Raw genomic sequence first — 17,671 nt, forward strand, 5'->3', positions numbered from 1 at the left:
CACCCTGCCTGTCATTCAAACCCCTCTCCTCACATTGGGGAATCTCTTCCTTTCCCTCTGATTCAGCTGTTCAGCTATCTTTATTATGAAATGGAAGTGTCTTAGCTATTTTTAGTGAAACAAATTAGTGTTTTAATTCTTTACATTTAATTGGCATTTAAATATAAAATTAATGTTGTGATTTTTCATTTGTTGTTTGTAAGGACTTAGTGTTTTGTTTATTTTCTTTCCCCAAAAAACAAAACAAACAAGCAAACAAAACTGGGAAAGAGAACAGCCCTCAACAGAAGCAGTATTCAGTGTCCCCGTGCTCTGGTATCTAATGAGTTCATGGGGACTTCAGTTGGTACAGTGGCCTCCAGGTTTTTCTCAGATGTTCTGAGAGTAAGGTTCTCATTTGGTAACAGGTGTGGCCATATTTTACTTAATGAAAAACAAAACAAAACACTGGAAGCAAAGCCAATTACAGTAGTCTTAATAAAGAATTAGATGCAAAGTCTAATTTAAAATAATGAAACAAAGTAATAAATGGAAGGAAATTAAGAACTAAGCACACCAGTATGACCTAAGCGAGCCCTGCGCTCACAGAGGGAAGCCAGATGGCAGTGTGAAGGCACACACTTGTCTGACATGCTCTGTAGGGAGCTACATCAAGACACATGGGTTGAGTTAAGTGTGCTGTTTCAGCCTGGACTCATTACTTCTTAACTTTTATTGGCTCATGTCTCCATTTCCATATGATTTTTAATTAAATTTCCTTTCTATAACAGTAGTGGATACCCAAAATATAATAGAACCACTTCTTCAAGTTACTGTACAGTTGACCATGAACTTATAATGAAACCTCATTTGTGAATCAGACTGTTTCTGCTTTATCCAAAAACAATCACTACACTGACAATCTCTGCATTCATAGGTTGTGGATTTTATGAGGAGCTATCACATTGTTAATGTTACTTAATCCCCATAACCTTGATGTGAAGGTGGTTTTCACTACAGATGAGTTTAGGGCCTAGCTGGAGGCACATGCTAGGAATCAGGACCCCAAAGAAGATGGGGGAGATCAACACATCCTGTCTGTTCCCGTTATCGGAAGTGAGAGAAGAGGATTTCTCATCTGGAGGGCCAGCTTGTTTTCTGAAGTATTGAAAATGAAGGATGGTGAGTGTCACTGTGGATATTTTTTTCATTCTGGGGAATTGCAAAGAGCCTATGTTCTATTCCAGGTTCGTTAAACTAAAGGGCCTGGCAATTTAACCACTCTGGTATTTCACGGAGTTCTATCAGGACACTTCTGCCAAAAGCCATTAGGATTTCTCATGGGAACTGAATGAATGCTCACCTTGTCTGTCAAAAACAACCCTGGTCTGTCCTCTGCCGTAACCCATAACATAAAAAAACACACTTATTAACACACGCAGGAAACCAGACAATCAGAGCCACTGGCTTTCCGCTTCATTTCTTTTTAGAGGCGGCTCATTCTAGCAAGAGCTTGGCGTCAGATGTTATATGGGAGAAAACTAAGGTGATGACTTTGCAATTACAGGTAGCAGATGGCTACCTGCTCAAGATGATGCCAACCCAAATAGCAGGACTAAAGCTGCTTCTCCTTCCATGTGGTCAACTGAACTGAGTAAATATCCAGAGCCGGTACATTAATACTATATAACCTTTGGGGAAATTGTGGTTCTAGAAAGAGATATGGAATGAGGACAAGTCAGTGATCTCAGTTTTGAGTGACCGTGACGGGAAAAGAAAAATCAGTGGGCTTTTTTGGTCCTTGATAGGTTGGGCTAAAATAAAATGTTCTTACTTTTCAATGACCCACTTAAGAAAGGGGGTTTAGGCTACTGTGAGTAAAAAGCTGATTGTCCTTAAGATTTCTGGGAGCCCTCTTTAGGACCCAGGGGGTGCTGTAGGCAAGCATCTTAGGGAAGGTGGTACACCTACCAGGAGTGCCATCAGGTCATCCTCCCAGCAGTCACACCAGCTCTGCAGCACCCACTTCATCCCCATCAACAAAACAGATTTTATATCCAGTCAGATGTAGATTTCAAGAAACATTAACACAACTGAAGTTGTGCCAGAATGGATTTATCAGCAAATGTCTCTAAAATTCTAAAAGGATGTAAGGAATTGTCTTTAGTGGTTTGAACTGTATTTTAGAAAAAAATTAATAGAAAGATACATTTTTCTTCTATAACTAAGTCACTGTGTGTATGTGTGTGTGTGTGTGTGTGTGTGTGTGTGTGTGTGTATGTGTGTGTATGTGTATGCAGCCAGTAAAGCTATGAGAATGTGAATGCTTATTACTCTTAGTCCTATATATATGAAGAATTTGAAATTACTATCCTCACTCATTGAAGACTATTTTATAATGGCAAAAAACCCCCTCAGTTGTGACATTTGTCTAACAATATGTTAAAATCTTTGCCAAGGAGCCTGTTTACTATGCGTCACTCTCAAGGATGCTCCAAGAAAGTACTTCATAATTAATTGTAAGTGGAGAAATTGGGATGATTTTTTTTCTCTGCATCCTAGAAATAAATGATTTTAGTCTGTTTCTGAAGCATGAAGCCAACCAGAGTATTACTTAAGAAGTCCATCTGAATAAGAGATTGCCACTTAACTCTCTCCTGGAAAAGGCGTCCATCAGGGTTTCATTAGCACGAGCTTCTGAGACAAGGAAAACACCTTACCGTCCACTCAGGGATGAAAAGAAGGGCACCACATGTATTCCCAGGGGGTCTCCTTCCCCAGAAATCTCCACTGTTCTTGTCATATCACTGGGACAGAGCAAAACAGGAACACACATGAGTTTTAGCTAAAAACCAGATGAGGTACATTAACCCACCCACAATGCCCTACCCGGACTCTATCCTCTAGTGTGACTTCAACATCTAGGGTAAGTCAGGAGTGCAAGGCTTGCTGATATGTTTGGAAGATCCACAAAGTAAGCATGTTAAAAGACTTTCTGATTTCTTATTTGAATCTTCCTTGCAAAAAGAAAGTTGAGCAAAAACTCACCGCTAAAGCTGGTTTCCACTTAATCTGCACAAATCAACAGAGATAAAAAGAGATCCACAGAATAAATCTCTCCCTGATGAGACCTACTCAAAACCAACTGTACAAACCATAAACACACAGAAATAAGTGTATCTATGCTTAGCTTTGAAGTACCAGAAAATGGTAAAAAAAAAAAAGAAATAAAATTATTTATTAGAAAATGCACGGGACTGCAGTTTATAACGGTGGGGAAGCCACAGTTGGTAACACGGTTGGGCATGTTCAAAGCAATATACATCAGAGCTTGCATCTGTTGTCCTCAATGGAACAATTCCAAGTCTTCACCTCCTGGTTTCTTTCTTTCTTTCTATCTTTAAGGCAGAAAGAGAGGTTGTATTTATATTTACAGAGAAAATGTATTACAGAAAGTCTGACCTGCCTAACCTAGCTCAGATTAGGAACGGAGGAGTGAGAAACACTAACAGGGAGTGTGGATGATTGAAATGTAGACTGTGCTGGAAGCTTCCCGGTCATAAGGAGTGGGACTAGCATGTTTTTGTAAAGATGAAAAATAATAACTGTGAACAATTATTGGCTCCTTTAATTCCAGAGAGAGAAGGCAAAATTGCCAGAGGAAAATGATAAAGTTGAGCAAGCATCCCATTTATGGAAACTGTAAACATGTTTCTATTGTTTTTCCATTCTCATGAAAATGACCTGAAACTAGATGTCAAATTAAGAGTGACAGCTGCCTCAGATACTTCTCTGCTCCAAATTGAAAATGGTAAAAACTTGGCTCCTTGCAGGAAAGTTGAGAACGGCATTAAGAAAACAAAGTGTCTGATGAATTCACCCTGCGTGAAGTATCTTTTAAAATTATCAGCAATCTAAAATAAATACATTAAGCATATGCTGGTCAGTAGATCAGGCTTATTGTTAATGTGTTTTCCTTGCAACCCTATTATCAGTAAGAACTAAAAAAAAATAATAATATAAAATAAAAGCAAGGCAGTCTCTAGCATTTTGGAGAGATGATGCAATTTCAAAACTGATAATAAATTTCAAATGATCTCCACTCAGATACTGTCGATACATTCAACTTGTTCAGTCAGGCAGGCTATATAAGAGGTCTGCAAGAAAATCACAAAGCAAGCAAAGCTGAGCATGATGCTACAGAACAAAGGGCTTGTTTCTGTGTGAGTGAGCATAGACAGATATGAACACAGGTGTTTCTGGATGGACACTGATACGCATTGTCAGCCTGAATGCAAAACACTCGCTGGGCACGGAAACTTGTAAAGGTTTCAATGATCCAATATAGTAATTCTCATATAATAATAGATTTACAGTTAAATATAAGCATTGAAAGTAGGATACCTCCAAAGACACTGATTTTAAAAACTTAAAAACTAAGACTAAACTTTTTTTAACCACTAAGTCATAATTACCTTCCCCTTTATAATTGTTAGAGTTTTCCCACCCACACAGCTCTCTACTGACAGATGTATCAAGCATTTGTATACCCGTGGACATCACCCACACTTAATATACAAGCTCTAAAATATTAGTGTTTAGTCTAGGGCAGACTTCAAGATTTCAGCTCATAAATGGCTTTTTTAGAGATTGCCTTCCATGGAATTCAGTTTTTTCTATTTTATAAATATTTCTTTAAGTCTACTCAAAACTTGTTTGTAAAGCAAAATAATTTGATGCATAATACTATTTTAGTAATTATCAATCTCGTGTTTTTAAATCAACAAAGTAAATCTTACTCTTTATTCTGTCTTACTCAAAACCACTAAAATTTTGGAGAAGACTCAGGTTCTAAAATAAATTTTTATAATGAAATTCCCCTTTTACATTTCAGAGTAAGCTTGCTTTCTTTTTTTTTTTTTCTTTTTCAGGGTAAGCTTCTAATTTTCCCTTATACACAACAGTCATAATTCTTCAACTAAGATTCTTGAGAACTTTTAGAATACTCAAAAAAGTTATCACCCCGGGGGGGGGGCATAGTGGACTTGTAAATTTATAAACTGTAATAAACATGTAATAAACATTCACTGAAACTTAGATCTGCTTAAAAAAGAGGACATTTGAATCTTTACATAGATCAGGCCCTAATTTTATAAAAGTTTATCCATAAGTTGTTTCACATGCAAAGAAAGGTATCTGAAACATGATGCCACATAGATATGTTTATATATTTTTATTGATTGTAAAAGGAGAATCACCACCATTTTATAAGTACTTGATACCATGTGGAAATGTCTGTATGTATACACCTCATGGGATATAAACACAGTGAGATGGAGTGCACACACACTTATTTATCTCAAAACAGCTCAATACATATCTCAACATTAAGACTTTTACATAGATGTGAAACCATGCGCCTAATGTTTTTTGTTTAGATAAACTCCAGAGTACACTTTGTATTTGGAGTCCAGTTGTTCAAGTTCAGAGGACAGTGCAGAGACCATGCTACATGAGTAGTTAGGGAGACTAAGAAGGAAAAATACAGACAATGAGGTAGAAAGGATATTCCAGGAGTGGAGGGTAAAACAAACCATAGAAACAGACAAAAATGGGACCGAGGTAAGGATCACAGCCCAGACAAGTGGTTAGGGTTCCCTCCGATCAAAATAGTGATTGTGGGAGATGCCTACAAACATTAGGTCAACAATGCTAAGCAGGCTGAACTCCTTAAGGTCTATGACAGAGCTGACTCAGCACTCACTGGGACCAGCCATTGCCAGTCTCAGAGCTCTGGACAGAACTACAGACAGAGCTGCAGCTCAGTGGATAAAGATGAGACTGTCATTATGGACAGTTACCCTGTGAAAGCTAGACACGAAGCGCTTCAACTGGTTTCTATTGACAAAGAGGAACTGAAGCTTCAGGCTGATGATGCAACCTGTGCTGTAGATGTCTGTAGGTCTGCTCCTTCATCCCGAGACAAATGGACAGGATTTCCACTAACAGTACTCAACAGTCTCCAGCCTCTCAACTGGAGAGAAAGGATTAAGAACAGAGGACAATTTTTCTCCCAAGGGTGACTATGAGTCCAATATCTGTCTGAGTTATTTAAACCAAGATGCCAAGCCTCAGTATTCTCATTTCTGTAATGAGGTCATTGGGATTTGGGATACTCCCAGCAGAGATGTTAATTTGAAAGAGAAAACAACTCATACACATCACACATACGTATCTGACATGTATAAAGGGATTATTAACTTTTTGCCATTTCTATGATGATAAGAATTTCATTCTCCCTTTTTGAGACTGATTTTTCACTTCGTAGCCCAGGTTGGCCTTGAACTTGTGGTCTTCCTGCCTCAGCCTCTGGATTACAGGACTATGTCATCATACCTAGTTTGATTATTAGCACTTTCTAAGGGAACAAATAAATTTATGGTCTTTAAAGGAATAATCCATTATAATTTTCTTTTTTTTTTTAATCTCACCAGTTTTATTGCTAAGACTTAAAACACCATAAGCTGAAAGGATACACTCCTTCACTATACTGGTTCAATGGAGAGGGAAAAAGAACAGTTTTAACAAACAGTCACAAGATGTGTTTGTGTCTTTAGGGACTAAGCCACAGATCCACTGTATCTAATGCAAATAGGATGGACTCAGAGGAAAGCCTAAAGTAAGGCTTTGCTGATGAGCCTGGACTCTGCTCCCTGTAGAGACATCCAGTGGCTGTAAATGCATCGATTGGAATTCTCCTAGTTTGGTGGGAGGGGTTATATTAACAAATCTGTTTGAATTCTATTAATTTAATTCAATTATTATGAACTCAGCCACTGCTATGGGAGAGTTCTGTAAAAGAAAAATCAAATAGTCAAGAAAACAAAAACCAAAACTATAAGGTATGTGAGACATAAGTAATTAGACAGTGTTGGAAAAGATAATAATAGTGAGAAAGGGCGATAGGATAACATGAGTGTCCTGTATCTGAATGCTTGACTTCAGAAGGGCTTCAGATCTCTGAGTTTTTAGAGTTTAGAATAGTCATCCATAGATATATAGGGAGGGGATGGGACCTAGGTCGAAACACCAAATTAATTTAGGTTTCATACACACCTTACTCATAGTCCAAGGTAATTTACTACAATTTTTAAATAACATTGTTTTTAATATGAAGTGTGGAATTTTTTACTTTGCCATCCAATCAGCATGGAAAAAGTTTTGAAATTTACAGAATTGGGGTTTTTAAACTCTCAGATTATAGTTGATCAGCCTATAGTAGAAGAAGCAGTCTAGATCAGTACAGAGCATTATTCAGCAGGTAAAGTGACAGTTGGCTTCTGAGTGTTACACTGTGCACTCATCAAAAACATACACACATTATATATCACTTCCATTTTAGAACAAGCTAATGCACAGATAGTGGAAGCGTGTCCAGGATCACACCATTTATATAAAGTAGAATCATGAGGCAAATTGGGAACTGCAGCAGGAGTCCTTAATCCCTTTGGCATGGAAGTTTCAAAACAGAGGAGCCTAATCCATGTAAATCAGAGGGAGATAGCACAGGATAGAGTAGGCTGAGCTCAGGAAATTCTTCCTTAGGGAGGTGGCCCTGAGGAGGCACCCTGATGGACAAAAAGGTTTTCCACCAGAAAAGGAGAGATGATGAAGAGGGCAGGTGGATGGGACATGACACTGAGATGCTGAAGCAGAATGGCTGTGGACACATTTATTAGCTCTAATGTTAGAGATGGAGGGGACTAAGAGGAGGGAACAGAGGAGTAGGAAGAAAGGAGGTCAGAAGATACAAGGAATTATTTCAATAATCCCTTATTTGCTGATATTTGCTTTCTGCCCCAATATGTGGTCTTTTCTAGATTAGATATTGAGAAGAAGAACGAGTGTTCTGCAGTGTTTGGGTAAAACATTCTTTAGATATGTGTTAGGTTCATTTGATCTGCTATGTCATTTGACGCTGATGTTTCTCTGTTTACTTTTTGTCTGGGTGACCTATGGATTTGTAAAAGTTGGGTACTGAAGTCATCTATCATTACTGTGTTAGGACTAATCTGGGCTTTAAAGCCTAGTAGTGTGTATTTTATGGAATTGGATTCACCTGGGGTTGGTGCATTTATATTTAGAATTGTCATGGACTTTTGGTGGGTGGTTTCCCTTGATCAGAATGAAATGGCATTTATCTCTTACTATTAGTTTTGGTTTGGTCTGTGTTGTCAGACGGTAGAATACCATACTTGCTTGTTTGCTGGTTCCATTGGCTTGATGTGTGTTCGTTCACCAGAGGACAAGTGTCTGTCCTTGAAGGTAAATGTGTGCTTCTTGCAGACAACGAAGTGATGGATTCCATTTGTTAAGCCAATCTGCTAACCTATGAGTTTTGACAGGGAGGTGAGGACATTAACATTTAAAGTTACTGAACGATATGTGTTGACTGTTATAATTGCACGGCTTTGTAGGTAGCTTTCCTAGGTCTTCGCTGTATAACAGTTCCGGGAGTGTCCTTTGATTTCTTTTAGTAGCCTCTTGGCTGTGCTTAACCTTCTCTTCAGTCCATCGTGTTCTTTCCAATAGGGCTGGTTTTGGTGGACACAACTTCCTTTCATCTGTTTATGCCAAAGAAAGGGTTTCTTTCTCCTTCAACTATGGCAGATAGTTTGGCCAGGCATAGTTGTCTATGTTATCATCTACAGTCATTTAGGAATTCTACATTGTCCAAGTTCTTCTGGATATTGACATTTCCATTGAGAAGTCAGCTAACAGTCTAAAGGGATTGCCTTTATAAGTGACCTGTGACTTCTCTTTTACAGCTTTTAATGGCTTCGTGTTGTTGTTACTTCTGTTGTTGTAATTCTGTATATCTAGTGTTCTAACTATAATATGAGATGGGAAGTTTTCCCCATCCCTCGTCCTGTCTATTTAGTGTTCTTTGTGCCTCTTGTTCCTCTATATCCACCCCTTTCCTTACTTTTGGTAAATTTTCTTCTATATACATACACAGACACATGTGCATACATGTGAATAAAAATAAATATTTTAAATTCTGGGTCTTGAGATTTGTCTACGTTGTTCACCTTTGGGACCATTGCTATAGGATTGATGTTCTTTGATCCTGCTTATGTTTTCGCACTGGAACCTGGTGCCTACGGTTAAGTTGTTCGCTGTATCTTTTGATATGAGTTTCTAGCCTACCTTTGTTGAATGGGAATTTGGTTCTGATTTTGCTGTTAGCCTAACTCAGCTAGTTTTGGATCAAGCAGGATATGTTCTCAGTCTTTCATAAGTGGGGATGTTAGGGTGATTCTACTTCAGCAGCTACTGGGAAGCACTAAGGTCTTAACTGCTCATGTACAACTTCTTGAGTAAGGTTCCAGGGCAGGCGATGGGATAGGGTGAGGAGGGTCTTAGCACTGGCGGCCATATATCAGGTTGCTTAGGCAGGTCATAGGACAGACATCAGAACAGGCAGTGGTATTTGTCTTTGTTTTTTTTTTTTGGGGGGGGGTGGTGGTGTTGTCTTAGCAACTGTCTCATGTCTATAGCTGCTTGGTTAAGAGCCCAGAGTAGGTGGTGTGGCAGGGACAAGGAGTTTATTGGCAACCACGTGTAGAGCTACTTGGGCAAATTCCCAGAGAAAGGCTCATAATTAATTTTATAGAAAACAGGCACTGAAGGTATTGGTAATGAGGAAGACTGTGATAATAACTGTGTTTTAAAAGGAATTACCAGGTAGTTATATGCAGGAACAACTAAAAAGATAAAAGATGAGGGAGAGTTTGGTATTTGAGACCAATCAGTGAATTGTTTCAACAATTTTGTGTCCAGGGAATATAGGCGTAACATTTACTTAGGAATGAAGCATGGAATCGTCAGGGCGACATTAAGATACCTTGAGTTGGGCGCTGTAAATCACTTGTCTTTTGGATGGCTTTCATGGACAAAGAAGGCAAGAGAAAACATGGTGGAGAAATGAGCAAATCTAGAGAGGTGAACCTTGGGCAAGGGGAGCTGAGCAACAAGGTGAGGTCTAAAATGTCAAGGCAATCAGAGGGAAGGGAAGGTCTTCTGAACATACTGCTTTCTGTTAAAAGAGATGCTCTCAGTATTTGAGGGAAACTACCCAAGTGAAGCCCTTTACTTCATTGTATTTTATGATCAAAGCCAGAGGGCTGGGGATTCATGGAACATACATATTATAAGTCTATTTAGAGAACATCTTTTTACCAGCTTTTAAATTCATAACTATGCTGATGATTCATTGAGCAATTTGTTTTATCCATTCAGTCAATCATTTAACAAATATGTTCCTTTTATATTCTAAGAGTTGTATGGGGTGGCAGAAATGCTTTTGAGGATTCAGTCTTGTTTGGGATAATACAGAGTTGCAATGAACTATAATATGTGTAATAATGACGAGGACACTTGCAATAGCAATTAGTAATTATTCAGCCTTTCATTTAGCAATGTACTAAGTCAGCTGCCTGTAATGTACCTTAATTAATCTTCCCAGAATCTATGTGATCATAAAAGTCATTTTCCATATAAAGGAAATATTTTAAAGATGTTCAGTAATTAGTCCAATAATACATAGGTAGCAAGTTACAAAGCCAGTGTTCAAACCTAGACCTTATCTAATTCAAGGTTTTGAAAGAATTGCTAACGAATGCAGTTTAGAACATCTTACTCAGTTCTGATGCAGAGACTCAATTAGAGAGCAAGAAGGGATTCACACTGGTGAGCGGAGATGGTAAGTTATTGCAATAGCTTAGCTGGTGTGAGAAAGGCTGAAGTAATGGCCGTGGGCATGTAACAGGTGTAGGTCATTTTGACATGGACTCTACAAACTATTTACTTAGCGTCTGTGCTACCTGCAAGGAAGTGAGCCCAAAGTCCTATTTTTCTGCCAAGCTCTAGGGTCGGTCAGTCAGGGCTTCCCTTCCCCATGAGGATGCCAACACCGTAATAGCTGCAAGGGGCTTCTAGCTCTAAGTGTTTCCCAGCACCTGGACCACCTAAAACAAGGCTAATCTGCAAGCTTGCCCAGCAGCTAAACGTTCTACACTGTAAAGATTGTTCTTAGCCTCTTCTCTGAGCATATTTTATTTTATTCTTTAGAATATCATACATTGATATAGTGTAATATGATCATATTCAACCCCATTTCTCCGCTCCAGTCATCCCATATCCCCACCAACCTTTTCTTCTCCCAACTTCCTGAAAATAATGACACGAATGGAAACCATACAAGGTAATCCTCCCCAGTCTATAAATCTCCAAATCCAAAATGCTCCATAATCTAAAGCCTTTGAACACTGATATGATGCTCCAAGAGATTGGGACTTTGCAGGGTCTTGGTTTTTTTTTTTTTATTTTTTGATTTGGCATATTCAACCAGTACTGTCTTCACAAATATTCCAAAATTAAAAAAAATACTTTAAAATCTGAAATGCTTCTGGCCCCAAGAATTTTGTACAGGGAATAATAAACCTGCAACAAAGAAAATAATAGTAGCAACAGAATCAAATACAAGGCTTACTCTGACCTTGTTCAAAGTATTTTATATATGTTATTAAATAATAAAGTTATAAACAGTAATACAAAAATCCTAATAACAACATTCTGAAGAGGTTTTATTTTATTGTTTTTGAGGCTAGACTTGAACTCAACTGTGTAGTGGAGGCTAATGCTGCACTTCTGAATCTCCTGGTCTACCTCTAATGTGAAGTGTTGGGACTATGGGTGTGAGCCACCACCCCTGACTTATGTGGTCCTGGGGATTGACTGAACCCAGAGCTTCATGCATGTTAGGCAAACACTCTTCCCCCCTATTATTTCTCTTATAGACCAGACACTAAGGCCAGGGGAGATGAATTAGTAGGGAGATACGGTTTGTATCCAGGCAGTGACTATGGCTGTAGACTCAGAGATCAGTGCTAAGAAGAGCAATAGTTGACTTCACATAAAGATCTACTTTCATTAATAATATGAACAATGCTGGAGCCATTTCATCTCACAAGCATCAAGTAAAATACTGTGAGATTGTGTAAACACAACCACAGCAGCTACTCATAGAGCTAGAGGCAAAGCAAACCCCTCAAACACAAGGAACTCTGGAGAGCTCTATAAACTGCAGGGCAACGACAAGAAAAAGCAATTGAAAAATCCTGGTTGCCCAGGAGGGAAATCAGGCCTGGCACTAGAAACCTAGCCAGCTTCCCGGGGGAGGTGGGGTAGTGACGTCATGGGCCTTGGAAGAGAGTTTATCAGCCACTTTGCTAGACCAGCTTAATTTCTAACTGCATTTGAGATCTTATTCTTATGCTCACAAATAAGTGTAGCTACCACCCTCTCACCAAAGAAGCTTCTCTGTACAGCAAACGGAGACTGTTGCAGAGAGACACAACTGCATAGAACGCAGAGATTAAACTGTGGGGAGCAAGACTCAATGCATACAGGGGACATCAAGGGACAGAGGGCAGAAGGATTGTGGGGGCTACAATATCAAGAAGTCTACTGTAAACCCATCCCCCCCTAGAAATAGCTGCAAACACAAGACTGTAACAAATGGCAATATCAGTAGCTGAGGAACTACCAGCAGCTTTTGACTGCTGAGAGAGGGAGAATTGGCTTCTCCAAAAGATGAGAGTCCTCATTGGTTGTTCATTACAGAGTAGTTAGCCTTGAAACCATATACACAGACAGAAAAAAATGGACTCAGCTTGGTGTATTTACATATTTGTGCATACATATACATACATACATACATACATACATACATACATACATACATACATATGTGTATGTGTCAATAATTGTTGAAAGGGAGGAGCCTATCGATTTTGGGGGGCATACAGGAAGTTGGAAGAAGATGACTTGGGAGGGCCTATAGGGAGAACATGATGAAATAAAATGTATAAGAAATGAAAAAGAAATCAACAAAGTCCTGATGCAGAGAGTATTGGAAGCCTCTAGGATAATTTGTGCATCTGTGGTTTTCAGGAAGGTTCTCATATCTTATGTAGAAAATGGGAGAAAAGAATAAGTAATTGATGTTTGAATTGAAATGTGCTTCATTAAATAGTTCTACTTTTCTTGGTATTTCCTGCAAAATCAGAACAATTAAAATCTATTAAATGAAATAATGCCAAATTTAAATAAATAAGGACATTCTCTTTGCATAAAGAAAATACCTCAGTGTATCCTTCGTTCTGTGCGATGATAGCAGCTCTGTGTGCTCACCATTCACAACTTCTCTGTTTTCCCAGTTCTGGGTGGAATTCTGGAATGAAGCAAAGTCACAGGATATAGATGCTGCACATACAGAATTGAAACTTTGAACACATCATTTCAACTGAGTGAGGAAATAGCTTCACTCTGGATGTAGACACTTTGCTCCCATTTCTTTTAAGACTGGAAACAGGTGTTAATCTTCTCAGTACTTTCGGAGTGTGCTGCTCCTCTCCTGTTTGGTGTCTGAAATGCTCAAATGGGCCATTTGCACAAGGCAGCATGTTAAAAGCTGCGAAATATATCTCTTCACTTCCTGCTACTCAGCCTTGGGTTTGGGGATTGTATTTTAAACCAGTTTGAAAAAAAAATTACTAAAAGTAGTCTCCATTGCTAAGTGGTGAGAAACAAGTTTTAATGACCTCTATGTGCTTGCACTTAGCACAATGCAATGTATGAAAAAAGCAAATATATGGACAGAAGCAAATGTATGGAAAAATGTTTGTTACCTGGCTGACCTGAAACTCATTCTATCGATCAGGCTGACCTTGAACTCAGAAACCTCTACCTCCTAAATAATGGGATTCGAGTCATGCACTGTGACCATGCCCAGCTCTCCTGATTTTTTTTTAACATTTATTTATTAGATTTATTAACTTTATTTTTTGTGCTTCCATGTTTGTATGTGAATCATATGTGTGTTTGGTGCTCACAGAGGTCAGCATAAGACACAGGATCCCCTGGAACTGGAGGTATGGATGATTGTGAACCACCAAGTGGGTGCTGGGAATCACACCAGATCCTCTTCAAGAGCAAAAAGTGTTCTTAACTTCTAAGCCATATCTCTAGCTCCCTAAACTAATTTTTTTTTTAAAAAAAAGTCTCGTATTTTAAATGGATAGCAATATTTCTAACAGATCTTTGTGTTTTTGTGAAAGATATTTTTCTTAATTCAATTTCCTAGTCTCCATACAGATAAGTAAAAGGAAGAACAGTCTCTGAGGTTAAAGACCCCTCAACAGTTTAAGATAAAACATCTTTAAAAAGAGAAATATCTAAAAGTTTCAATGTCCATATTATATTCAGGAAGGGCTTGATAAGTTCATACAGAAAAAAACAGGGCAAGATTGGGAAGGTTAAAAAAAAAATACTTAGAAAGATTTAACAGAATCCTTGAACCTGTGATGATTATGCATATCAAGGTATTTGATAAGCACATTTAGGCCCAGGTCATTAGCTTTTTATCTGTCTGTAAGAGTGTGAGGCTTGTGTGTGGTTCTCAGAGACATCAGCCAGAGCCTTCTATGCTGCTTTTTGAAAGCTATATAAGAAACTATCCCAAAACTTTATGGATTAAAAAAATGCATTATTTCTTCTAGTTTCTGAGAAGTGAAGATATAGAAGTTCTAGGATGAGGTTAGAAAACAGATGTCTGAAGGACAGAAGCTACAGTCTTCTAGCTGGGGTGCCCATCACCTTGATGCTGCAGATGTGAAGAATCACATGATTACTAGTCTGGTTTTTGAATTCTGTTCATTTAACTATGACCGTCCTCATGCCAGCCCCAGACAGTTCTGACTACCTTAGATTTGCATTACGGCTTGAAATCATGATGTGTGGTTCTTCCAGATTTGTTTTGTTTTTCCATGCTGGCTCAATATTCTGGGCCTCTTACATGTCTACAACAGTTTTAGATCCAGCAGGTCTGTCAGTTTCCTCCTACACTGAGGATATGATGGGAGAGCACATTTAATCTATACATCATGATGCCATCTTAATGATAAACATCACTCCAATCCAGAAACATTTAACAGTGGCAGTTAATTATTCCTTTCAGTTCTATCTCTAATTATACATATATATATATACATATATATGTATATATATATATACATACACACACACATACACACACACACACACACACACACACACATATATATATATATATATATATATATATATATATATATATATCACCAGAATGCCAAAGAAAACCATATTTGGTGTACAGTTTCAGCTCTATAACTTGTTTGTTTTCTTCTCTCTCTCCCATGTGGAACTATCTTAGTGATCTCTAACTATGGCAGGGAAAGAATATACTTTCTGGCTCTAATTAACTTATTGGAGATTAAGAAGTTTTCCATCTAGTTTTAGTTATATGACAAGTAAAGCTTTAATTTACATCAACACTATACTTGATGTGCTATAAATTTAGAATGTCAATTACAATTTGAACTGAATACAGGGCCAATTGCAGTGTGATACTCTGATCGAGGGGAATTCCGAGCTGCCTACATTTTGAGGGTAATCCTGTCAACAACTGCACACATAAAGAGCACACACGTTGTGCTGCAGGCATGCTCAGCGGTGGAGAGTGCTTGCTGCTCTGTAGAGGATCTGAGGGAAATTCCCAGCACCCCTGTCACATGGCTTACAACTGCCTAACCTCCTGCTCCGGGGAACTGATACTGCTCGTGTGCACCTGGACTCACGCCTTGTGCATGCACATTCCCACACACAAATAATTAAAAATAAAGTGAAACACATATCTAAATCTTCAAAGCTAACACTCACATATAAGAGAAAATATGCGATGGTTGTCTTTCTGGGTCTGGGTTACCTCTTTCAGGACGACTGTTTTTATTGTCATCTGTTTAATCTGAAAATTTCATTTATCTTAATGCATGAATGATATGCCTGTGTGTAAATGTACCACATTTTCATTATCTATTCATCAGTTGATGGACATCTAGACTGGTTATAATTTCTGGCTATTATGAACAGAGCAACAATGACTATGGATAAGCAAGTATATGCAGAGTACTTTCGGCATATGTTCAAGAGTTGAATATATAGCTGAATACTGTGGTAGCTCTAGTTTCAGGTTTCTGAGGAACTTCTCTACTGAATGTCGTAGTGGTTGTATCAGTTTGCCCTCCCACTAACAATGAATAAATGTTCTCCTTTCTCCATATTCTTCCCACTGTGAGCTGTGATTTGTTGTATTAATCTTGGCCATTCTGACTGGGGTAAGATGAAATCTCCAAGTGTTTTCAGCTTTCATTTTCTTGATAGCTAAGGTTGTTGAATGACTTTAAGTGTTTCTCAGCCATTTGTGTTTCATCCTTTGAAAATTCTTTGCTTAATTCTAGGAACTGTTTTTAAATTGGGTTGTTTTCATGATGTTCAGGCTTTTCTAGTTCTTTGTATATTCTAGATACTAATCCTATGTCACACACACACACACACACACGTATATATGATAATTTTTTCCCATTCAGTAAGCTTCCTCCTTGCTCAAATGAAGGTGTCCTTTGCAAGCACATCCACAAGCTTTATGGCTTAGATAGTAGCTCCACTATTTTAAAAGCAGCATCAAAACACTCTTTGCCTTGCTACAACCATCACAAAGAGGCAGAAACTACAGCGTATCATCTCAGCTAACGGGCAGTGATTGTCACTTGCCAAAATCACTCCTGTATACTGCAACATCAGAATCCTTTCGTGAGTATCCTCTGGGGATGAGGCAGGAAGGCAGATGCTGGAGGCACTCCACAAAGACCTAAGGCCAGCTTGATGGACTCTGACAACACTAGCACTGAGTGCTTGAAATCTTAAGACAAAGACAGCTGTCTCTTACCAGGTTTAAAAAATCACTTTCCCCTCAAACTTCAAAATTATTGACACGGAATGATTAAAGCACACTTCAGCTTTTCTTTCAATCCACTACACGATGAAATGAAGAGTCACGAACTCACACCTATCTAAAAATGAAAATGAGAATTTTTTCCCCTCATAGCTTATTTAAATAACTTGGAGAAAAATCTGTAAAATCTTGACTTTTAAATTTGGAAGGAGAGGGACAAAAATAACTCCGATTAACTAAAAGGTCGACATAATGGGTGCTAAACAGCCTCCATAGTCCTTAAACCTCAGGTTGGAGAAATATTAATTATGTGATTTAAAAATCCTGAAACTTGCCTCTAGAAATAGAAACACAATGCTTTGGAGGGTCCATATTTAATTCCTAAAATAAAGTGATGGCAATTTCTATTTTTAATGCTGTCTTAAACTCGTGGGTTAAGATGAGCTGCCTAGAATGTAACGAGGGTGGTGGTGTAAACCCTGTCTTGTTTGCCCCACATTACGATCCTCTCTTTCCAAGCAATGTTGAACAGGCCACCATGCCCGGTTACTCTAAGTATATCCGTCACAGCTTCGACCACATCAGAGCAACGTATATGTGGCCATCACAAAAAGACAAGCTTAATTACTACATTTTAAAAAGAGTGAACGTTTTTAGCAACACTTTCAGGATCGTGGGGGCATTAATGACAGCCAGAACGCCCTGGATTTAAACAGCACTGCTATTTTTAGCTTTAAAATCAACACTTACACAAATATTCCCAAACCAATTAGCAGCAGCTGGAAAGTAAAGGTGTTT

General features: G+C 38.4%; 1 protein-coding gene across 1 annotated transcript in view; it reads right to left on the reverse strand.

Annotated features, from left to right (window-relative positions):
- Positions 1-17,671, reverse strand: part of Pard3b (par-3 family cell polarity regulator beta) — a 965,008-nt gene that overhangs the window by 461,282 nt on the left and 486,055 nt on the right. The window contains exons 5-6 of the mRNA XM_059278226.1: positions 13,188-13,276; positions 2,700-2,786 (exon numbers count right to left, since the gene is read on the reverse strand). Coding sequence (XP_059134209.1) covers positions 2,700-2,786; positions 13,188-13,276 — 176 coding nt within the window. The remainder of the gene's footprint in view (positions 1-2,699; positions 2,787-13,187; positions 13,277-17,671) is intronic.

The sequence above is a fragment of the Peromyscus eremicus genome, chromosome 13 (assembly GCF_949786415.1).
Source record: "Peromyscus eremicus chromosome 13, PerEre_H2_v1, whole genome shotgun sequence".
Taxonomy (NCBI): domain Eukaryota; kingdom Metazoa; phylum Chordata; class Mammalia; order Rodentia; family Cricetidae; genus Peromyscus; species Peromyscus eremicus.